Source organism: Pan paniscus, chromosome 11 (genome assembly GCF_029289425.2).
Source record: "Pan paniscus chromosome 11, NHGRI_mPanPan1-v2.0_pri, whole genome shotgun sequence".
NCBI lineage: Eukaryota > Metazoa > Chordata > Mammalia > Primates > Hominidae > Pan > Pan paniscus.
Window position 1 is genome coordinate 71989171 of NC_073260.2, and position 25785 is coordinate 72014955.

General features: G+C 37.4%; 1 protein-coding gene across 2 annotated transcripts in view; it reads left to right on the forward strand.

Moving 5' to 3' along the window:
- TMC1 (transmembrane channel like 1) overlaps nt 1-25785 on the forward strand; it is a 319210-nt gene that overhangs the window by 280097 nt on the left and 13328 nt on the right. For both annotated transcript variants that reach the window (XM_055091901.2, XM_055091900.2), the window contains exons 18-20: nt 7876-8004; nt 16924-16991; nt 21620-21859. In XM_055091901.2, coding sequence (XP_054947876.1) covers nt 7876-8004; nt 16924-16991; nt 21620-21859 — 437 coding nt within the window. The remainder of the gene's footprint in view (nt 1-7875; nt 8005-16923; nt 16992-21619; nt 21860-25785) is intronic.

Genomic DNA, 25785 nt, shown 5'->3' on the forward strand with positions numbered 1-25785 from the left:
ATAGACCAATGGAACAGAATAGATAACTCAGAAATAAAACCACACAACTACAACCATCTGATCTTTGACAAACCTGACAAAAACAAGCAATGGGGAAAATATTTCCTATTTAATAACTGTTACTGGGAGAACTGGTAGCCACATGCAGAAAATTGAAACTGGACCTCTTCTTTACACCATGTATAAAAATTAACTCAAGATGGATTAAAGGCTTAAATGTAAAACCCAAAACTATGAAAACCCTAGGAGAAAATCTAGGCAATATCATTCAGGACATAGGCACAAGCAAAGATTTCATGACAAAAATGCCAGAAGCGATTGCAGCGAAAGCAAAAATTAACAAATGGGATCTAACTAAACTAAAGAGCTCCAGCACAGCAAAAGAAACTATCATCAGAGTGAACAGACAACCTACAGAATGGGAGAACATTTTTGCAATCTATCCATCTGACAAAGGTCTAATATGCAGAGTCTACAAGGAAATTAAACAAATTTACAAGAAAAAAACTGGATCCCATTAAAAAGTGGGCAAAGGACATGAACAGACACTTCTCAAAAGAAGACATACATGCGGCAAACAAGCATGTGAAATAAAACTTCATGTCACTGATCATTAGAGAAATGCAAATCAAAACCACAATGGGATACCATCTCTCACCAGTCAGAGTGATTAGTAGTAAAAAGTGAAAAAATAATATGCTGGCAAGGTCGCAGAGAAAAAGGAACATTTATACACTGTTAGTGGGAATGTAAATTAGTTCAACCATTGTGGAAAGCAGTATGGCGATTCCTCAAAGAGCTAAAAGCAGAACTATCATTCAACCCAGCCATCCCATTACTGGGTATATACCCAGAGGAATATAAATCATAAAGACACAGGTATGCGAATGTTCATTGCAGCACTATTCACAATAGCAAATACACGGAATCAACCTAAATGTCCATCAATGACAGATTGGATAGGGAAAATGTGATATACCATGGAATATTATGCAGCCATAAATAGAATGAGATCATGTCTGTTGCAGAAAAATGGATCTATTATCCTTAGCAAACTCATGTAGGAACACCAAATACTGCATGTTCTTACTTATATGGGAGCTAAATTATGATAACTCATGAGCGCAAAGAAGGAAACAACAGACACTGGGGTCTACTTGAGGGTGGAGGGTGAGAGGAGGGAGAAGAGCAGAAAAGATAACTATTGGGTACTGGGTTTAATACCTGGGTGATAAAATAATCTGTACAACAAACTCCCATGACACAAATTTACCTATGTAACAAAGCTTCACATGTACTACTAAACCTAAAATGAAAGTTTTTTTTTAATGGATAATTTGGGGAGCACACACTAAGAAATTTTAATATTGTCAATTTTTGTTAAATAATTTTCCCTTAAAAGAAAAAAATACTATTTTAAGTTATTTGTTTTCATGATGATTTTGTAAATAACCCCAGCCCAAGACTAGCCATACCTTACCAGAGAAAAGAAATAATGTTTCATATGGCTTTCTATCCCTTAAGGGAAACCAAGACAAATAAAACCAAACAAAACCCAAGAAAAATCTACTTCAGATCTCGTATTTTTATACAAATCCAATTTATATTTTGAAAAGCTTTTATGATTTTATTTAGTTAGAATTGATATTCCTAACGTGCAGTCCATAAATTGATTTTGGGGCTTCAGATTATCATTGAGAAGAGCTTTTGTCATAAAGCTTCTGTATGTTAGACAACAGTTGAGTTTAGCACTGAATGTAGTGTTTGTGAAATTATTTGAACCTTTTTTTACTGCATTTTTTGGTAAGATAACATAAAAATTGAAGGATTAGCATTAGTCTTATAAAATTCATATAATTTAAACAAATATGTAAAAATATATCTTAGGCTTTAATCAGATGCTCATCAAACTTAAGCCAATCAAGATTTCAACTGTGAAAGAAAAAAATAAGATAAATGTGTAAAATGCTAGACATGTATCATTAATGATTGAGTACAAAAATTATGGTATAATTGAAAATTCTATTTTATTTTATTTGTTAAGCTTTCAGGAACCAGATAAATCCCCCCTTTCATGATATATGCTATTAATTTGATTTTCAGACATGCACATTTCATACAACTTACAGGAACATATTACATATGAAATAATAAACAAAATCAAAGTCGTCTGCACTTAATACAGGAGTGCTTGTGATTCAGGATGTGGTAGACAGAATAATGGCCCTCTAAAACAGTACACATTCTAATCTCTGGAACGATAAATATGTTACATGGCAAAATGGACTTTGCAGATGAAATTAAGTTAAAGATCTCAGCTTGAAAGAATTATTGTGGATTATGTGAGCAGGCTTAATGAAATCATAAGGATCTTTATAAGCAGGAGATAAAGGGGAAAAGTCAGAAAATTGAGATGTAACAGCAGAAGCAGAGGTTGGAATGATGTGCTTTAAAGATGGAGGAAGGAGATTAAGAGCCAAGGAATGCAGGTGGCCTCAGAAACTGAAAAAGAAAGGAAACATATTCTCTTCCCAAGTCTGCACTTTGAATTTAGACTTCTGACTTCCAGAACTGTAAGAAGATAAATTTGCATTGTTTTAAACCACTACATTTATGGCAATTTGTTACAGCAACAATAGGAAATGAGTACATCATGGTACTTGGGTCTCCCTGTTCCATGGCTTTTTGAAGTGAAGCCTGGTTGTGGTGCTTAACACGAGTCTGTTTTATCACAACTAAGCCGCTCCCTAAATCTTCAGCATACGATTCAAGAAAGGAAAATATATGAAGTACAGTTTTAGAAACTGAAGGAATTTGAGACGTTCTCTTCTGCACATCCTAGAACACAGGTTGGCCTGAAAGCTAAGAAACCTGCACTTTAACAAGCAAAAACACCTACTGAATGGGATTAATAGAATTAGCTGTAAAGAGTAGGATCTGGGCTGGCCACTTCTGGAGTGAAGGAATGGATTAATTAGATAGGAATGCGAATGCAATCTAGGAGAATATTCATGTTTCAGATGCAGATGGTTCTGCGATAGTCCCACACATACTGACTTAAAAGAAAAGAAATACCATTTAGTTAATCCTCCACCTTGGAAGCCCGTGGATTATGCTGCTTGTCTTTTTTTTTTTTTTTTAAACCTGTCAGTAGTGATTTTCCTTGCTTCATCATATTTTCTTACTGCCATTTTAGTTGGATTTCCCCCTTATGTTTCACCTTCCTTTCTCCAAGGAAGCATTAAGCTCTAGTGGGAAAGTCTGCAGAAGCGGGCCAAGGGAAAAGGGGTTGTGGTTCTGACTGGAATGTTGATTAGGCAGATGGAATCTCTGGGAACAAAAAGAACATATAGGACATAACAAATCTGAGTGCTGGCAAGGTCTGGCCTTTAAGAGATCAATATCTGTATCCATGCGTCTGAAATTTCTATTCTTTAATTGCTTAAAAAATACGCCTCCAAAAATAGTAAAGGCAGCTGCTTTGTATGTAATGTTAGATATGCACCCTCATTCATTGTTCTATGAGAGCATTACAGATGTTTCCTCTTCTCCTTCATGGATACCCTCTGCTTTGATTTTCTCCAAGGATGCTATGAGACTCAAAGCACTTATTGTTTTGAATATAGGATAATGTGATTGCTCCTTTACTTCTGCAGATTCCCGAGCAATCATTTAGTTTCATCCCTAATGGATTTGATAGGTGGGCAGCAGAGCCATTCCTCTTTGAAGCTATATCCTGAGGTCTCCACTTTGGGGAAGGGGAGAAAGCAACAGCTGAAGATAAAATGGCTAATGCGCCAAGTATTTCCTCCTCAAATTTTTACGTTTCGAGATACGTTATATTATTATTTCCGTTTTATAGATGAGAAGACTGAGACTTAGGTAATTTGCTCAAGATCTCTGAGAAAGTCAATGACAGGAGCCCCAGTTCAGCCTACATAGTCTGCTTACAGAGTTTGTGTCTTTGTTCACAGTGCTAAATTGTCCCCCAGTTAGCATCAACACACACTCCCCAAACTCCTGCCTGCAATGTCTATATTTGGTGGCCTTTTATGATGTTCCTTGCCTATTGTTTTCCCTTCACCTATTAATAAATTATTTCTTTAGCTTTATTGATCAAAGCTGCCCAGGCATTTTAACTAACATCACGTGTGCAAAGTTTTTAGGTGTGGAGTGTGGGGTTTAGCAGGAGGCCTGTGTGGGGGCTGTGCTCCCCATCCTGACAAGCACACAAGGAACTAGGATGATATCCTTGAGATTGGCTGGGCTACCATTGTTTGGATTCCCTTTCTGTTAAAATATATTTTTCCTACGGTATATGAATAAACATTTAAAATTTTTAATACAATATTTGAATCCTCTTCAGATATTTTATGTGAAAGTTAGGTCACTGCTTGGGAAGGAATAGAATTTCAACCTTTGGGATGAGGATGCTTAAACGGATGTGGAGGACTTCCAAACCACTCTGAAATGTTTTCTTACCTGAGGAAGTCTTCTAGACCTGGCAGTAGAAACCTAAAAATATCCCTCATAGCCTTCCTCTAATTGATGCTAGTTATTAGAATCTGAGCTCAACATTGCCTGGAAAGGGTGGGCATGGAGGCATGTGTCTGTAGTCCCAGCTACTCAGGTGGCTGAGACAGGAGGATTGCTTGAGTCCAGGAGTTCCAGGTCAGCCTGGGCAACATAGCAAGACCCCTGTCTCTACATACATACATACATACATACATATATACATACATACATACATACATACATACATACATACGTACATACATACAAAGAACTGCCTTAGGAAAGGAAAGGAGACAAAGAGTAGGAAGGCGAAAAATTATGTCCAAAAATAACCACAGGAATACTATCATTCATTCATTTTTTATTTATGAGTGTACAGAAATTGCTGGGCATTGTGTGATTATATAATTGGAAGTAAAACACTTCTCAGCAAATGCAAAATAACTGAAATCATAACAAACAGTATCTCAGACAACAGAACAATTAGATTAGAAATCAAAATTAAGAAACTCACTCAAAACCACACAACTACATGGAAATTGAACAATTTGCTCCTGAACGACTCCTGAGTAAATAATGGAATGAAGGCAGAAATCAAGATGTTCCTTGAAACTAATGAGAATAAAGAGACCATGTACCAGAATCTCTGGGACATACTTGAAGGAACTCTTCAAGGAGAACTACAAACCACTGCTCAGTGAAATCAGAGAGGACACAAACATATGTGAAAACATTCCATGCTCATGGATAGGAAAAATCAATATTGTGAAAACGGCCATACTGCCCAAAATAATTTATAGATTCAATGCTATTTCCATTAAACCACCATTGACATTCTTCACAGAATTAGAAAAAAAACATTTTTAAATTCATATGGAACCAAAAAAGAGTCCTTATAACTGAGAAAATCCAAAGCAAATAGAACAAAACAGGAGGTGTCACACTACCTGACTTCAAACCATACTACAAGGCTATAGTAATCAAAACAGCATAGTACTGGTGCAAAAACAGGCAGACAGACCAGTGGAACAGAATAGGGAACAAAGAAATAAGATCACAGACCTACAGTCATCTGATCTTTGACAAACTTGACAAAAACAAGCAATGGGGAAAGGATTCGCTATTTAATAAATGATGCTAAGAAAACTGGCTAGCCTATGCAGAAAATTGAAATGGGACCCCGTCTATACACCCTATACAAAAATTAACTTAGGATGGATTAAATGCTTATATATAAAAGCCAAAACTATAAAAACCATAGAAGAAAATCTAGGCAATACCATTTAGGACATAGGCATGGGCAAAGATTTCAAGACGAAAACATCAAAAGCAATTGCAACAAAAACAAAAATTGACAAATGGGAACTAACTAAACTAAAGAGCTTCTGTACAGCAAAAGAAACTCTCATCAGAGTGAACAGACAACCTACAGAATGGGAGAAAATTTTTGCAATCTATCCATTTGACAAAGATCTAATATCCAGAATCTACAAAGAACTTAAACAAATTTACGAGAAAAAAACATACAACCCCATTAAAAAGTGGGTGAAGGATATGAACAGACACTTCTCAAAGAAGAGATTCACGTGGCCAACAACCATATGAAAAAACACTCAACATCACTGATGATTAGAGAAATGCAAATCAAAACCACAATGAGATACCATCTCACACCAGTCAGAATGGTGATTATTAAAAAGTCAGGAAACAACAGATGCTGGTGAGGCTGCAGAGAGATAGGAAGGCTTTTACACAGTTAGTGGGAATGTAAATTAATTCAAACATTGTGGAAGACAGTGTGGCAATTCCTTAAAGACCTAGAACCAGAAATACCATTTGACCCAGCAATCCCATTACTGGGTACATACCCAAAGGAAAATAAATCATTCTGTTACAAAGATACATGCCCACGTATGTTCATTGCAGCACTATTCACAATAGCAGAGACATGGAATCAATCCAAATGCCTATCAATGATAGATTGGATAAAGAAAATGTGCTATATGTACACCATAGAATACTACGCAGCCGTAAAAAGGAATGAGATCATGTCCTTTGCAGAGACATGGATGGAGCTGAAAGCCATTATCCTCAGCACACTAACACAGGAACAGAAAACCAAACACCATATGTTCTCACTCATAAGTGAGAGCTGAACAGTGAGAAAACATGGACACAGGGAGGGGAACAACACACACTGGAGCCTGGTTGGGGGTAAGGGAGAAATGAGAACATCAGGAAAAATAGCTAATGATTGCAGGACTTAATACTTAGGTGATGGATTGATAGGTGCAGCAAACCACCATGGCATGTGTTTACCTATGTAATAAAACTGCACGTGTACCCCAGAACTTAAAATAAAAAAAGAAGACATAAAAAATTTAAAAAAATACACAATTCAATGGTTTCTAATATATTCACATAGTTATGCATCCAGCATCACGATAGCATTTTGTTTTAGGGGCTTACAATATACCATTGTGCAGACATTTAATTTGTTTTATTTAATTAGTCTCTCAAGCATATTCAAATTTTTCCATTTTTAATCTGGAAGAAGCAGTACTTTCATGATTGTATGTATAGATTTGTGCACGTGTGCAAATATTGCTGTCATAGGCATTTCTAAAAGTGGATTTTCTTGATCAAGCTCCAAACACTTTAAAATGTGATGGATCTTAACAAATTTCTTCCCAACGTTGTGCCCGGTTTAACTTCCCCATCAGTTTATGCTCATGCTAGTTCACCACACTCACCAATATGAAGAAGCATGGATTTTACATTTGTCAGTCGTGAGGCAACAACTCATTGTTTTCATTTGTATTTTTATTATGTGGGGTTTCGGTATTTTTCAGTTTTAACGGACCGTTTGTATATGTTCTTCTGTGAATTTTTAATTTGTGACTTTTGCTGGTTTCTTTCTTTATTGGATTGCCCATCTATATTCATACTGATTTGTAAAATCTTTTAATGTGTTAGCAATACTCACCCTCTATCATATACGTTGCAAGCACTTTTTCCACATTTGTCTTTCAAGTCTGTAAATAGTGCTATTCACCACATAAAATTTTAAACTGCTGTGTGGCCAATATTTTCCTGTTTTTGGCTCTCGTATCATGTTTATGAAATTTCTCAGTAAGAAGAAAACTTTTGATTTAGTAAACGGGAAATAATTATTTTTTAAGTAATAAAGTCAGGGTGAAATATTTTTTATTTACTTGATATGACTAGTTGTTTTCTTCTTTTGCCATTAATTGCAGTCTTCAAGCCAATACTTCTTTAGAAATATGATAGATTTAATACCAACACTAGGACCATTTGAAGACAGAACTGTGTGTTTTAATAGAGATAATATCTCAACAGGAGTTTGTGAGGCTGACAGTCTCTGATGTTCTGACCACCTACGTCACAATCCTCATTGGGGACTTTCTAAGGGCATGTTTTGTGAGGTTTTGCAATTATTGCTGGTGCTGGGACTTGGAGTATGGATATGTAAGTATGATGTTAATTTTGCTCTTATAAGGTTTTTCCTTTGTAATTCGTCATTTACACACACTATTTAAGAGAAAGGCATCATAGAGTTTAGTGGATGGGATCACCGTTTTAGGTGCAATAAATGAAGACCAGTGAGTACATTTATAATGCAGAGAAGTTCAGAGTTGAGTATCATGGTTTACAATATTCTAGTAAAATTAGCACAAGATAGCAAAAGCAATGGACCTCAACTTGTCAGCTGAAATGTTGAACTCAGTAAATCTTGGCCCTGTAGCCCACCTTCTCCCTATAAGTTTACTAGCATTTCTAGAAGCAGGGAAAGATGGCTAATATCAACTGCATATTCTATTTATGCCTTTGAATTCTACTAAACTCCTGGATACTATCATATGCCAGTCACTGTGCAGTAGATGGGGTGGATAAAAGGATTTGATAAATATGGTACTTGCTTCACAAAGTTCACAGTCTAATAAGAGCTTGAAAGAGACACACACAAGAGGCTGCAGAAGGTTCAAGGAAGGCCTAGTTTGCTGTCATGCATCTGGCAAGTGGTGGAGCTGAATTCTGGCAGGGGCGGCTTCTTTTCCTGAAACAATGGCTCAGGTTTCTCAGAACCACACTGGTGCTGACTCCATCACCAGCTTTCCTTCTATGGTCATCCTCAGGTCCCCCAACAAAGTCTGAGGGCAACAGCACACTCATCACCCTGTGATTAGCACATTGCCTGGTTTCCACTGTCCTCCTTTGAGTCAAACTGGTCTCAGTCATCCTGGAAAATATGACCTGGGGGGTTGGTAGTACTCATTTGCTTAAAATCTTCCAGTGGCTTCTCAAGTACTTAGAATGATTTCCAAATCCCTTTCTAGGCCTTCAGTACCCTGGATGATCTGCAACTTTTCTTTCTCTCTCAAGTCATTTGCTACCTCTTTTGCTCTTGCTTTGTAAAGTTCACATGGGCTTCTTTTTATGCTCAAACATGGGCTGCTTTTTATGCTCAAACATGGGCTGCTTTTTATGCTCAAACACAAGATGGTCCTTGCATTTGTAATTGCTGTTTCTCCCGCAAGGGGTGCTGTTGCCCTAGAGCTAGGAATGGCTGGTTTCTTCTTGTCATTAAAGACTCAGCTATTATGTTACCTCCTTAGTGCTCTTCTCTGACCACCTATTCTAATGTAGCCAATCAGGCACTGTTTATATCAACACACCGTTCTGTTTTCTTCATAAGATGTGCATCTATTTGACATTACTCTTGTAAAATGTACTCATGGTCTATCTCCCTCTGTTAGAAAGAATACTCTATGAAAATAGAGGCCTGACCTCTCTTATTTGAACTGTGTGAGTCACGTAGCAGGCAGCATGTGTTGGCTGGCTGTTTGAATGTTGAACCTTCTCATTTTTGCACCATCAAGGCAGCACTGTCTATTGCCAGAACTCTGCCTCCTTCGAAGCATGTGCCCATGGAGTCTCAGTGTTTGTAATGTTTTTGAGTTATTGGGCCAGTAATGCTTCTCTCCTCACCAGTGAGGGAATATCCTTTATAGCTGATCTTCTATCTCTTTTATCTCCTGCCCTCTAGTCTCTGGATAAGTCCAACAGTTAGGACTGTTTTCAAGATTCCAGGCTAGATCTGTCTGGCTGTCTGACTTTGAGATGGTACCTTTTATAAGGTCGTCTCCATCACCCTCATTGAAAGTGCCTCCTCGGACTGGCCAAAAGCAGTTAGGTAATGCTCTTCGGTGAACGACAGTGAGGTAGTGGCTACAGATACAGGATGCTCTTGTGTTGCTTTCCCATTCTTTGCTATGAGGTATTCAGCTGGCTTGGTTTCATTTCTATTTTCCTTACCTGATTCAGCTCCTCTGAGGCAGACATAAAAATTGCCATTTCTTCCTTAGACCATTGCTTGGCTTGTGCTTACCTTTTATCCCTTGGCTGCCTTCTTCTTAAGTGGCAGAAAATCTGAGTGCAAATATGAAGTCAATATTACATGACCTGGATGCATAAAAACTGTAATTAAATGACTGTAATTTATTATTTATTGACTGCTGACAGTGTTCCTGGGTTAGTAGAAAGTACAGGAAAAAAGACAAGTTCCTGTTTTAGGTCACAGAGAAGGAATTTTCTCCCACGTTACCTTTGGAAGGCTCAAAAAAGCTCTGTCAGAATCAAAACAAGTTTTAAAATATTAATGATGGATGACGAATCTTTGATGTAGATCCCATTGTCATTGACTTACCAAATGGATAGCTTACACGGGTGAGGGCCTACTAGGTGCAAGCCATTATGAACAAACTCTGTGCTAGGTGATAAAGGAATACAGGGATGTAGAAGATGTAGACTTACGTAGAGGTTGCAAATTTGGCCTGCAGGGTAGATTCAGCTAATGGATATTTTTGTTTGGTATGCCCAGTGGTGGTGTTTGTTTTTGTTTCATTTTTTATGAGCTAATATTTTAAAATGAGAGCTCTTACATAAAAACACATGGATTTATTGTTTTTCTTGAAAGGCTGGCAACATTAAGTCTGTATTCCCACTAGGGAGAAATTGGCTGGAGTTGAGAAACCACCACCATCTGCAGTTGGGATATTCATTCTCCAGTTCCTCATACTCTTCACCACTCTTTTCTCTTACAAGCTCCCGATATAAATAGAGAAATCAATTGTATGGCCCTTGAAGAGAAAGTGTGTGTGTGTGTGTATGTGTGTGTGTGAGAGAGAGAGAGAGAGACAGGCGTGCATCAGTAGAAATGCAGACACAGAGGAGGAGACATTTGAACTAAGTCTTGAAGAATGATCAGGATTTCAAGAGATGAAAGAAAGAATTCCCGGTGGAGGGACAAGTGTAAGACAGGGCACCAGAGATAGATAGTGTGGGCAATCCAGGCATAGATAAAAAAAAAAAAAAAAAACAAACAAACAAAAAAACTAAAATGAGGCTGTTTTAGAGCAGAAAAGGCTAATAAGAATGTTTCTCTGCTATTCTCCTAGACCTGCTAATCAATAATATGGTTTCAGAAAGTACCTGTCATGAAGGGAAGGACAACCTGAGATGGGCAGAGGACATACTTGAGAATTCTGTCAGAAGTAAAAGATAAAATCATGGTCCTTTCTACTATATGCATGCATGTGCATATATACACACACACAAAGCACATGATTTTTTTCTTCTGAATTCCAAAAATAATGCCAGTTTATTGTAGAAAATTTGGAAAATATAACAAAGCTAATATGAAAGTAAAAATCATAGGTAATCTCTGCCACTAATGAGATTAATTATTTGGATTGTTGAATCAAATAGTGTTAGATAACAAGTACTACATATTTATATATAGTAACAGATTTTTATAAATATACATATATATACTTTTGTATACGTATATATGTGTGTAAACAGGTAGTAGAGTAGACTGGTTACTTGCTTTTATTTGTTTTACCTAACACTGATCATTTCCCAATGCTATTAACTGTTGTTTTGTAACATACCTTTTAAATGGTTGTATAATATTCTGTATGCAAATGTAGTATAATTAATCTAATTAGTTTTTAATTTGCTTTAAGTTGAACTGTCTAATTATTCTTACGATAATAAGTGTTGTGATGACATTTAATTATATCCATGTACATAAGTATCTTCATAGATAAATCATAGTGGATGTACAAATTATTTTCTTATGATAAATTTCTCTGAGTTGAATTGCTCAGTCACAGTAGAGGGCTTTAAAAAAGTCCATTCACTTTTATTACAACAGCCTCTGTAGAGACTCTGCAGATTTCAGCATTAGATTCAGAGATCTATAGAATGCTAAAGTTAGGTGGATTTTGACACAACCAGTTGTAATGCATGTATTTAACATATGAAAAATTGCATCTGTGAATTGAAATGAGGTTCCTAAGTTTATGTAGCCAGAGAATAATAAGGACAATGAAGTACACTTCTGGACGAAAATGTTATGTTAAATGTATTGATTTCTGTACTGGCTCTATCTGAGTAAGCTGAGTAAAAAGGGATTGTGAATATTTTTCAAGACACAAATTTATGGTCATAATGTTATCACAACAAACCTATGAAGATTAACTAAGGTGGAAAAATTACTGGCTTGGAGCAGATTACCAGACCAATGTAAGTTAACGTAATGTAAGTTAATATCTCCAAAGGCTTCTCTGAGCACAGTTCTCAGTGTTTCAGAAGAGTTCATGAGGAGTAGAATAGTTTGTCCCTAGGAAGGATTTTAACTGCTCTAATTTAATACAAAGTGTGCCCTCTTGTAAACTTTGGGTTTTCTTTGGCAGTTCAATGCAGAATATCTTTATCTTCACTTCAGTTTTCATTGACACCATTCTTACTATTTACCAGCAAAGCAAGTAAAGAATATTCAAGAAGAAATAGAATTAGACTCAGGGCATGATGGGGTAAGGGAATGTTCAATAAACTCAGCATGGTGTTCACAGTTGTATTTTTAAGGTGATCATTGCTCACTCGTAAGTGAGAGCCGAACAGCAATGGGAGACTTCTTTAAAGTCTGATGAAGGATGCTCAGGATTATCCATAAATAAGAGGCATATAATTGACTGACTACCTTAGTGGATTCCCAATCATATTATATTGTATTATGTCACATCTCAATGTACTGCTTATTTTGTATCAGAAACTCTACAAAATACTTTACATGTATTATTCCATGTGATCATACCAGCAATGCTGTGAGGTGGTATTATTGTTCCTACTTTACAGTAAACTGAGGCTTAGAGGATGTTAAATAATTGCTCAAAGACACATTAATGGTTAGTGGTAGAGTTAGGCCTGAAACTCGAGTCTCATCACCTTCAAAGCCATCAACCAAGTTTCCATCATGTTGAATTTACACCGTAATGCTTGACTCTAGAAATTTTAAAAATTCTGCCAAAACTTGAATAATTCATACACTAAACCTATGGCTTTTGGAACTCAAAGTGCTCATAGGCTTAGGCAGGCTACCTGTGGTAGAATGGAGTTAGCAAATGAACTGGGATACAGAATTAGAAGATCAACTGTTCTCTAGCTGGGAACGTGGAGATATTATATATCAGTTTGGGAAGGCAGAATGATAAAGAATCAGGAAGAAATCATCAGCATCCCATAAGGGGTTGAGAACATGGGAACAGGGACAATGCAGACTGTATTTTAAGTGTTCCTTGAATATGTGGACAGGATCTGTCTGCAGTTAACAGGATCCTATTCTCAACTAGGGTTGAAGTACAAAGCCTCAAGTGCTCAATCATCCTAGCAGACGAGGCTAGAGTTTGTCCTAGATCAGTGCTTCTGGAATTTGAGCATACATCAGAATCCCCTGAGGACCTGTGAAAACAGCATTTCTGATTCAGTAGATCTGAGGCCAGGCCCGAGAATGTGCTTTTCTGACAAGTTCCCAGGTGATGCTGCTGACTCTCGTCTGAGGACCACACTCAAAAGCCACTGCTCTGGAGCCACAGCCCAGACTAGCTTGCAGCTCTAAGCAGAGTGATTCCAGCTGTGAGAAATGGGATTTATGTGCAGAAGGTCAGGCAACTCATTCCACAACAGAATTAATTCTCTCTGAGATCCTGAATTGCATTTCATATTATCCACAGGTTGGCAATCTGCCTCAAATAATGAAACTTGCAGAGAGAGAAGGGATCTTCCCAGGCTTTTTCTTTGTCGAGTGAGCACCATATGTCTTCCCTCTGGGTGGATGACTGACTTAGCACATCACAAGCAAAGGTCCAAAAATTAAACAACATCATTTCCAATCCCTCAACTATGATGGACTTTAGCCCAAATCCACATGGGCTTTTCTGATGCTGGCCCCCAACAATCTTACCAGGAATGAGCAGTCATTAGTGAGTTTATTACACTTAGCTCATTCAAATAATTTTATGATCTCAAAGTTCAAGAGAATCTGTTTTTTTTTTGTTTTCCCTAACCGTTTTTTACCTTTGAGCTTTTTCTATTTTAGAGACAAACAAAATATATTGCAAATTGATTTATATTTATTAAAGTATTGCTTTAAAAATTTAAAATATAATATAACCTAATGTTTATAAAAGCCTACCTCTAAAACAATGAGCACTGACTTTTATACTACATATGCGTAGTTTTTCTGCCTTCTCTTTTGTTTTAGTTTTAAAGTGAGAGCTTCTGTGTTTATTGCATAAGTTAAATTCCATTTCTAAGGTATTTACAGAGAAGCAATTCTTTCATAACTGGTTCTAATTTTCAACCAATAACGTATTTTTAGACTAGAAAGGGATCTTAGAAATGAACTAGCTCAGAGGTTGGCAAACTTTTGCTGTAAAGGGCTAGATAGTAAGTATTTTAGCTTTTGCAAGCCATAGCGTCTCTATTATAACTGCTAAATGCTGTTGTTTTGGTACCAGTCATAGATAATATATAAATGAATGAATATAGCTGTATTCCAATAAAAATTTATTTGTTAAAACAGGTGGCAGTCCAGATTTGGCACATGGGCCATAGTATGCTGACCTTTGGTCTAGTTCATTTTTGATTTATGTGTCAGGAAACTAAGCCTAATGAGATAAGTGACCTGCCCAGCTTACCTAGCTAAGAAATGGTAGAGTGAAGTCTAAAATGCAGGTTTGAATCCCAGTCAAATGTCTGTTCTACAAATCCACTTGGTCCAGTATGGCCACCCTGTATCCTTTCTGTGCATCAGGCCAATTTATAGATCAAGCGGGTTGTTCCTCCAGCTGTCCCTGCTGCAAACACAGCAGGAAGCTAGGGACCCTAGGGTGTCCTTTATGCTTTTCTAGTCAACTAGTTATAAAATGTCTCATCTCTAATGACCCTCAGGAGCTCTATGTGCTTGTGAGAGAGTGAAGAAAACAGGCATTTAAAACGTTGAGTTTTCTCCACGTTCAGTAGTTTGGTGGGCCACCTCATGATACCATTCTAAGGAGGCGAAGGCTTAAGATTTGATTTTTTAACAGAGACAGAGAAAGGCTGTTCCAAGGCAACAGATGGGTACGGGCCAACCGAGTGAGCATTTTTCAGATGTGTTCTGTGATCACACAGGGCTCCAGGGGAAAAGTGCTGAAGATCATCCAGAGCAGGGCACTCCCCCAGAAGGAAAAAGACTCAGAGTTAATGTTCTCCAGATAAGAAGCAGTTCATTTTTCTCCATGAAGGACACATTTTTTTTTCATTGCTGATTTCATCACAAAAACTGTCAACCAAACCTTTTTGCCTGTTGTGAACATTGCCCTTCTAGAAAGTCGGCAAACTAACGAAACACTTTGTAGCTGTCCTTCAACAGTATCTAGAGTGATACTGCAGTTATCCAGGTCATCTTTGTTCTGTTTAATACACAGGACTCTTTATTATTTCATTATGTATCATCCTATCATTTTACCTTGAAGGTTAACCATTCCTGTTATGCCATACTTGCTGTTCTTTCCCTGAATCTGTTACAAGGGAGATTGTCCCTATGTTTCAGTTGAATAGGAGAGTAATACTGCCTTTTAGGAAAGTGATGAAGTTGAGGCCTGGATTCATGAGACTCTTGAGGCCAAGCATTTGAAAATTGAGAATGGTTTTGTTGGAGTTCCAAATCAGGAACCAATTCTATCTTTTTACAAATATATTTTTGAGTTCTTGGGTTTGGGAGGAACAGAGGCTCTCTTGGATCATCTTTTGTGTGTGTGTGTGTGTGTGTGTGTGTGTGTGTGTGTGTGTGTGTGTGTGTTGGGGAGGGAGCTGTTATGGGGATATGTGTGGTCTGAAGCACACCTGGAGATAATAAGATCTGAGCAGTGCTAGGAACCTGCCAATGTCTTGGTGTCTTTTTCGTGGTCTTCTTGGCCCTCTCATTTCGTATTTACTGCATTCTTATTCCCTTATTACCAGTTGGTCAGTCTCCTCTGATTCTCTATCCCAAATTAAATAAGAGCCAGTTTTATTGCCCTTGCTAATTAGCATTTACTCCATTGTTAGAATCTCCTGTTAGGATGCCTAATGCATCACCAGGAAGCCTTTAGATGGGCCACCCTATCACAGTTTCCCACTTCCATTCTATTGTTTTTTTGTGGCTCCTCTGCACAAAAAACAGCCTAGTGTTGCTGCCCTGAGCATGAAGGTTAATATCCAAGACATGGAGACTGGACATTGAATTGAGTAACTTCTTAAGCTTTTTTTATATTTCTTTTGCTGTATTTACTTTATGTTAAAGTTAATTCACATTTTCATTGAAAAAAAATTTTAATATGCAAAACTTGAAAAAGAAAAGGAAAACTATAGTTCATCACCCACATATAAAGTATGACTATCTTGCTGATTATTTTCCAGTCTTTGTGCATAGTTTCATATCATTGATTAATGTGTGGCTTTATATTTTTTGTTTAACATTAGAGCACAGTTTTCCTCATGTACATAAATATTCTTTCAAAATGATTGTAATTCATTGCAATATATCATAGTATAAATATACTGTATATACATAACTAATGTTCAACACTTAGATGGTTTCATCATTGCTTGTTAAAGTTTATCATCACATCAGATAATTTTATTAAGACAGATTCTAGAAGTTTTCTTACAGAATCAAAAAGAATAAGATTTTTAAAGCTTTTAATATGTACTGTCAAATTGTTTTTCTGAAAGGTTGCTACAGTTTTTACTGTCACCAGCAGTGTATAAGGAAGCCTGTCTTGCTGTAGTTTCATAGCATCGGATGACAGCATTTAAAAATGAGTCTCACTGTGTTTTTTTTAAAAAAAAAGGTGCTTTCTTTGTTTTATTTATATCTGGTTACTTATCCTAGTGATTATTCTGCTATTGTTGCTGAAGGGAAGTAATTGAAACCCTAGCCATGCCTATGCAGAACCATTTGCCTTTCAGTTTTGACCATGTGAGATGCTAATCCAATGAACATTGTGTCTCCTCTAGCCTTCATACACCGAATTCGACATCAGTGGCAACGTCCTCGCTCTGATCTTCAACCAAGGCATGATCTGGTAGGCCAGCTGTTGGACAGCTTATCACTTACAGAAAAGCCTCCCAGGTTATTTTTGCATACAGCATTGAATCCTGGTGTTAGAGGAGAACACAATCGGTGTCTAACTCCATATTTACTTTTGCAAAGTGGATGCCTGTATATAGTTTCCTTTTCTTTCATATCTTAAATGTCAGTCATCAAAGGTGTCTTTCTGTTTTGCAAAGCACTTCTTCATCAAATAATGGGAGTCTGTGTTCTGGTTAGCAGATTTATTTGAAGACTATATTTTTATATTTTGTGACACCAGGATCTAATATTAAAACATTAATAATTACATTACCACATGATAAGTATGAAATAAATTAACATAAGGCCTTTCCGAGAGACCGAGTTTATTTTGTTGTCACTACTAAATATATTTAAAATGTAACTTATAGCTACTTTTAAAAATAATACCTTATCAAATCCAATAGTTTATCGAGATGAAACGCATGTTTTAGGAAGGTCGAGTTAAAATATGATCTTCATTTTGTAACTTGTTTTATAGGGCCATGGCACATCAGAATTATTTTTTTTGATGTGTGAAGGGTTGTCATGTCTTTTATCAAATTAGAGCATTCTCACTGTAAACTTGACAGGTTAAGATGAGTCGATACAGTAGAAATCGTTTTTGAGTTTAAAAACTGAATCACAACATCCGATTCATCTGGGGACCATGTGTCTTGGAAATCTGTCACTTCAGATTTCCAGCCTACAAGCAGTTACAATAAGGCTACTTTATCCTGGGGACATGTGCCTAAGACAATATTATGCTACCAACCATACCATTGTCCTATTCACAAGTGCCGGTATAGACTCAGTTTTTGAACAAGTTTCATATATTGTACCAATAGAGCTGTCCTGAATTATTAAACCTTTGGGTGCTGACAGACACCGGACCCCTCTGCAAATGCTAAAACTGTCTTGCTTCTGTCACACAAAGACAATTCTCCAGGGCTCCATCGTCCTGCCATGGGATGACTGTTAAATTCCTGTGCCTGACTAGGTGAATCAATATGGAAAAGATATTATAAAAATATTGTTTCCTCCTTTGTCAGGTAGGTTTAAAAATCTAATTTTTATTCCCTTCCTTTCTAAATTTTCCAAGTATGACTCACATGTCCAGACTCACCAAGGAAGGAAATGCATCCTACATTTTCCAAGCAGGGAGGAAAGTCAAGGTGGCCCGAGGAACGTCTACTGACACAGAAGTAAAGGGAGCAGCTTCTGTGGGTTCTGAGCTTTCATTTCCTGGAGTTCAATTTGCTGTCATGGCAGAAAATGGCTAACACGGCTATGGGAGTAATGAGAAACCACTGTTCTATCAGTGGCTTTTACACAAAGTGTCATAAATCCTTCAGGCCTCATGGGTACCATTCACGCAGACATATGCTGCATGTCGATTGTGTTATTTCAGAGTTAAGACAACAGATTGGTCTAGAAATTTGTTTTTATTGTCAGAAAAGCTGTTATAATGGCTGTCCTGCTTGGTTTCACTACTGATTTTGCAACTATGTTAGTCCACTATTGTTCATATTGAAATTCTTAAATATCTAACATGTTTTTCCAGTTCTCTCGTGGGCAGATCCATTATCAAAATCTCTGCACTGTCTTTTTCTGTTTATTAATTCTTCAGACAGTGGTCAAGCTTGCTTCTGGCTAATTTGAAGAGAATATTGAGTTTTTTGAGCATACAAAGATATTCACACACTTTCCAAAGTTCCAGAAGCAAACTGACCATTATTCTATTATTCACCTTCACGTCAATGCTTGGCACAAATATTCTTTTCCTAACCCTAGGAGGCTGATGAGGGAGGGGGATGTCATGTAGAGGGAGGTGTGGGGCAGGTGTAATGTAAAATTAGTAGGCTGACTCTGCACAAAGGTCCTCACACACAATCGTTCCATTATTTTATGAAGCATGAGGATATAATGCCTGAGCTTAACCATTTTCTACAGAAACAATTAAAAATGTACGGGGATTTTTTATTCAATTCCATTGGCTTGTGACTGGAGATATTGAATTACTCCTTTAGGAATCGCTGAGTAGTGGAGGTTATTTACGCAGATGTTGTTAACATCAACATTTATAGATAAAATCCATTTTGCTATGATTTGGTTGAATGATTAGTAACCTTTATTTACGCACTTATTTTTTGAAATACACGATAGTTTCTGTGCTAATATTTTTAAATGATGAAAGCACAGAATATCTTTATCATGGCAGGATATTGAGAAATGGCAGAGAACACACAGTGAGAGAGAAAATGAGTTTTGGACATTGCTCCAACACTGCTTCACTGGGTACTCTCCGGCCAGGTTTATCACCTTTTTTTCTTCACTTTCTCAGTTGATCAGATGTGAATAATTTACCTGACATGTACATGTCGCTGAAGTAATAAGGAGAGTTAAATAAAAGAAGCTTTCATTTTCTTTGATCTTCCAGGAAGAAAAGAATTTTATAAGGCTAAAGTGTTACAATGATTTTTACTGACAGATGATGGGATCATGCCTGGGTAAGGGACTTAGTGAGCCGAGCTGATTAGTGATGCATGAGCAAAGATAGGATGAGCATTAACATTCGGATATTATTATGCCAGGACTTATTTTTCTAGCTTATGGCTCTTGAGTTATTTGTTTAAAATGTCTTTGTGATATTTATTTTGAAATTTTGAAATTTATTTATAGATGTATACACAAATAATAAGCATATACATACAAACAATGTGCATGTATATAGGTACAAATATATGTGGTTTTAGGCAAGTCTCGATTTTGAATTACGTGCAAAATTATATTTTAGAATTGATCAGGTTATGCAGCAATGAAACAACCTCAAAATCGTAGCAGCTCATAAAAAGAACATGTTCAATGTGGGGTGGAAGAAGAGCTTTGCTCTTAGAACTTACCTTCACTTTAGAGACCCAGACTGATGGAATAGGATCCATCTGAAACATTGCTGTCACACTAGCAGAAAATGAAGAGAAGGAAAACCACACAGGAGTTTTAAAGTTTCTACCCCGCAGTAAGGACCTAATTTCTATTCATACTTTATTGGCCAAAACAAGTGATGTCACCACCTGATTTTTAGAAAGACTCAAAGTGTATTACATCAACAAGTATTAGTATTGGGGAATATAATCTAGTGCTTTGCAATTCTAACCCATTAGCTGGGACTATCACTTGCTTACTTGCTCACTTTTTTGGCGTTCCCTCTCTCTTGCTGTCCTGTAACAAAAGTATACTGTATTGTTTTAAAATCTGTCCTCTCATTAGAAAAAAATAGTTTAACTTCCTACAAAGTCTTTGTTCAATTCATTATGGTAAAATATCATTCGTATCTATTGTCTGAAATCTTGTCAACAAGACAGCCGAAATTGTGACAATATTCCACTTTTCAAATAAATGAGTTAACTTTGGGTTGGCAAAAGTTCAATTATAGTGGAAACTAATTTCTTCATCTAAATTAAAAATGTCTCTATAATGAACCAAATTTACGTTGGATTGGTAAACAACTATTCAGGGAGTACAAAATGCTAAACCTAGGTATAAATGTTGAGGGCTTCATTATAGATAGGACAGTTTAAAAGACAGGGCTCCCCTTACATTTTTAAAATAAGTGCACATATATCTTCTTTTTGATTTTGAAATAATAAATTGCTATTTGTATTGATTTATGGTGCTAATGAATTTTCTCATCCAAGAAGAGTGAAACTTATTTTGTTGAAATAATCAACTAAGCCATCAAGTAAAAGTGACCACACCTAAGTTGTTCCCACCTAAAAGTAGTATTTTAAAATACTTATAAAAACTCAGATGCACAAAGCAGAGAATTCCCAAGACAAGCTAAAGTAAGAAAGTAAACAGATAAACTAAATTTAAATAAATGTGTGGAATTTTCATCTCAAAAACCTATAAGCTAGTTATAAATTTTCAATAAAACCCTATTTTAGGAGGCACAAACACATCATTGCAATTGGCTTTAAAACACCATATCACCTACAAAGAGAAAATGATCAACATCAGAAAGAGAAAATTTATTTTAATTTTTTTCTTTCATTAAGCAAAAAACTTTTTTCAATTGTACAGTCGTGGCCCACTGCAACCTTGACCTCCTGTCATTAAGCAAAAACTAATTATTCATGACAGAAGTGATTAATTCAAATGTACAGTTTTTTTGAGTAGAAGAAGTGACTTTAAGGGTTAATTATTTTTAACAAGTTATATTTATAGGTGTATTAGTCAATGATATAAGTGTTGGGGAAAGTTTATTTTAGAATTAGAAGAAAGAAGTAAAACAATTGTAAATATTGTTTCCTCTGTTGTAGTTTAAATTCACTAATGATAGTAGGTATAGTTAGTTACAGCATCCTTTCTATGAAATAATTATGATATGCAATTCCTACAATAATGGGGAAAGTGGCGAAATGTGTTTAGAAGTTGGAAATAGATAAGTGCAGTTTCTTTATGAAAAGGGTTTGTGTGGTTGAAAGTGGCAGTGTATTTTCTGCCTTTGGAAAAGAAGCATGATGTCAAATAAACAGGTGCAGTGTGACTTTGTCATGGAGTAAAGACTCAAAACTGAGCAGAGTTCTGTTTTCTTTCTAGGATGGGCTCCTTCTTTGCTCCCAGCCTCCCAGGCATCAATATCCTTCGACTCCATACATCCATGTACTTCCAGTGCTGGGCCGTTATGTGCTGCAATGTTCCTGAGGCCAGGGTCTTCAAAGCTTCCAGATCGAATAACTTCTACCTGGGCATGCTACTGCTCATCCTCTTCCTGTCCACAATGCCTGTCTTGTACATGATCGTGTCCCTCCCGCCATCTTTTGATTGTGGTCCCTTCAGGTCTCTTGCTTTTGAAATTTGACTCAGGCATCGTTTTCTTTCGGGGGTGGAGGTGGGAATGGTCATTCATTGTATAAGCTATTTTTTTTCCCCCAAACAATGACATTTTTGGTTGGTGGAAATGAGATCCCGGCTGAGTGCAGTGGCTCACGGCTGTAATCCCAGCACTTTGGGAGGCTGAGGCAGGCAGATTACCTGAGGTCAGGAGTTCGAGACAAGCCTGGCCAACACGGTGAAACCTCTCTACTAAAAATACAAAGAAAAAAAATTAGTCGCATGTGGTGGTGGGTGCCTGTAATCCCTGCTACTTGAGAGGCTGAGGCAGGAGAATCACTTGAGCTCAGGAGGCGGAGGTTGCAGTGAGCCGAGATGGTGCCATTGCACTCCAGCCTGGAGGACAAGAGCGAAACTCTGTCTCAAAAAAAAAAAAAAGGAAAAAAAAAAAAAAAGAAATGAGATACGTTGGGTATTCAGGTTTAATAGGTGACATGGAGATTCTTAGGCAAGTTCTATCTATTTCCTCATTTGGGAATCATAAAAGAGAAAATACTTTATACTTTTCCAGGCTCTGCCTGGGTAAAATATGTATGGTGAATCTGAGCTGTTTCCATGTTAGAGGATAGCTAAGAGCAAGGTCTGATGACACTGGTCTGGATGTGAGTTTGCCTGACTCTGGGCCGTCACATCCAGACATGGTCAGCTATCAATACTTCTCTTGTGCATTACTACCTTAAAAAGAGAGAGAGAGAGAGAATACCCCACACTTTACCTAGGAAAGAGAATTATTACTAAATACTAATGAGCATAAGGAGGGCCACCCAATTTGTTATCCAAAATACCACATGCTAGTGAAAAAAATTAAGGCTGTTCCACATATATATTCTCTCCTAATTATCATTCAAGTCAGGAATCGAGAGTCACAACGGCTCCTTGATCCAATTTAGAGATATACATTTCTACAGTTCTCTATGACAGAGCTCTCTTCTCTCTATGACACATATCAGAAACCTAAGTCCCTGGGATCTGGAGGATGAAGTTTCTTTCCCTAAAGGGCCTTAGAAATGAATCTACTACAAGTTCTCCCAAGAATCTCTGCATGTTGATTCACTGGCCAGCATGCACTTGAGCTGTTTCTCCTTTTCAGTGAAGGAAATGAGACTGTAAAAAGCCATGTGAATGATATGCATGATGCTGTAATGCCCACATATAATTCCTCCTTTATGTTGTCAGACCCAAGTTATTTAATTAAAGTCAAAAGGTTCATTGCTGACAGACTAAGTATATAAGAGACATTTTCACTCTTAACCGTAGTCTGAATTATTGCTTTGCTGGAAAACAAGAAAATGTTAAGCCAGCTGATTGAGTTAGACTAGCTGGACCTCTGTCTACTCAGAGAACTGATGTTGAGAAGCTCTGTTAATTCCGTTGTGTGTGTGTGTGTGTGTGTGTGTGTGTGTGTGTGTGTGTGTGTGTTTCCAAGTGGGCTGAAATAAATAATGCAGACAGTGACATCTGGAGACTAAATATGAAATTACAGTCTTGATGAGACATTCGTCTCAATAAATTCCTAACCAATCTCAGAGTACAAAGTTCAAGGAATATGCCATTCAAAGGCTTTAGTTAATTGCAAATTATTCACACTACTTATTATCCAGGATAAGTTTAGGTGTGCATTAAGCTATTAATTGGAAGTTGATCCTTCTCAGTAAAACATAGCAAAGGACCCTAGCTGCCTGTAAGGGAAACCACACAATATAAACATGGATCTCCACAGATGCATTCAGATTTACAATACGTCTTAGACATGAACAATAGTTGCACAATTTCAGCTTCTTAAGCCCTAACTCTTCTGGCTTTCCTAATTGGCAAACTTAGGCAAAATTATGGCATGTAAATCACTATTTTGAAATCAGGGAAATTTATTTTTTATTTTTAAAATTATTTATTTATTTTTTAATTTCCATAGGTTATTGGGGAACAAGTAGTGTTTGGTTACTTGAGTCAGTTCTTTAGGGTGATTTGTGAGAAATCAGGGAATTTTAAATATTTTCAATGGAGTACTGGGAAGGGGTATCTCTATGCTATTTAGATTTTTTTTTTCATGTCAGTTTCCTCACATTAGAGCCAAAGGATGTTTGCATTGTTTATTTGTCTGGACTTAAAAGTTTGAAAGGATTGTCCTGCTCTAGAAATGAGGTGAGAATGCTTGTATTAGTGGGTACCTCATAGCTTGTCATCTTTATGAACCCCGAGTTTTAGGTGATTTGCTTAACCTTCCTGGTGAAGGTTGTCTGACTCTATCTAGATCGTGGGCAAGCAGGAATTTAGGAAATATAAATTTGAACTAGGTTACTGGAGGTATCACAGTGATGGCTAGTTGCTCTCCAGTGTAGGGAAGTTTTCAGGTAAGATGGATATAGTATATTTATCCATTCAGTAAAGCAATTTGATGAGATATTCTAGCTTGTCTGGTTTTATAAGACCTGGCTAGAGAGGGGTAAATTTTCCAAGAAATTATTCCAATAGGCTAGTAAGTGGATTTATCATAAATAGTTGACAATTTAAAGATGTCCAGATGAAGGCAATTCTAATTGTTCTATAGCATTTCCTGACACCTGATGTTTCCTCCCATCTATGTCAATAATTCTGAACAATTTATAGTTCTCTAGGTTTTTATATACATCCCTGCTTACATTATGACAATTTTATTTTTCATATATTTTCATCTTACTGCAAAGATAATATGTGTTTATGCTAGAAAACTTAAACATTGTAGAAATATTTTTACATGAAAAGAAACATGGCCCATAATCTTGAAAACCTGAAATAACAACTTTTTAGCATTTTATATTCTAGTTTGCCTTTCATGCATAATTTTTCATAACTGAGCTTGTACTGACACAGGATGTTTCTCAGTCTCTTCACTGGACTCACAGAGGGGCACCCTGTCTACTCGGCCTGCTGTGCTTAACCCCTTGTGGGAGGAAGCACGTGGGCAAGTGAGTGCGGGATCTGGCGAGACACACTGGGCACTGACACAGGAGCAAGCTCCATGTGGGGCCCGCGGCCAGACCAGGTGTGTCACCTTGAGGAGAATGCAATGGTGCCCAAGTGCCTATGACCCTAAAGCCCCAGAGGGGGTGTTACAATGCTTCCTGAGTTCCACCATCCTCAGCCTGATGGATGGCAGTGTCTTAGCAGCTCAGTTGGCCCCTTGCCTCATCATGTGGGGCAGCTGCCCTCCACTGGAGAGGGCAAAGGGCCAGTGTGACAGTCTTTCCTGGGTACCCACAATCGGTGGGTCCCAAGCTCTTGTCCAGCATCCAAGAAGAATGAGGTCACATGGATTATTGAAGGATGGTGAAGGAGGAGAATTTTATTGAGTAATGAAATTGGCTCTCAGCAGAGAGGGCAGTTGGAGAGGGGCCAGGAAGGGCAGGTCGTCTTCCCCAAAGTCAGGTTGTCTCTTCTCCAAAGTCAGGCCGACTCTTCCCCAAAGTCAGGCCGTCTCTCCCCTCTACCAACTGAGTCTGTGGTCTTTATAGGCACAGGATGGTAGTGTGTGCTGACTGGTTTGTGAGTATGCAAAAAAGGCTAAAGTGAAGGTGTCACTCAAAGGTAGACACGACAGTGTAGAAACCCAATTAGGAAAGGGTAGGTATATGTAAAATAGGTGAAGGGTGGGGATGAATCAGAGGAAAGTGCGCCAAACAGGAAGACAAGTTCTCAATCCGGTCTGAGGATTTAACTTGCACCTTGGCTTTCAGGCTTTAAACTGTCTTTGGCTTGGAGGTGGCATTTCACCAGGTACCTGCCCCTATCTGCCTAGGCATTTGGCTGCCTCCTGTTGCTATCAGTATACTAGGTGCAGGTTTTTTAGTATTAAAAGTTAAAATTATATTGTGAGACTGCTATTATATTGGTCA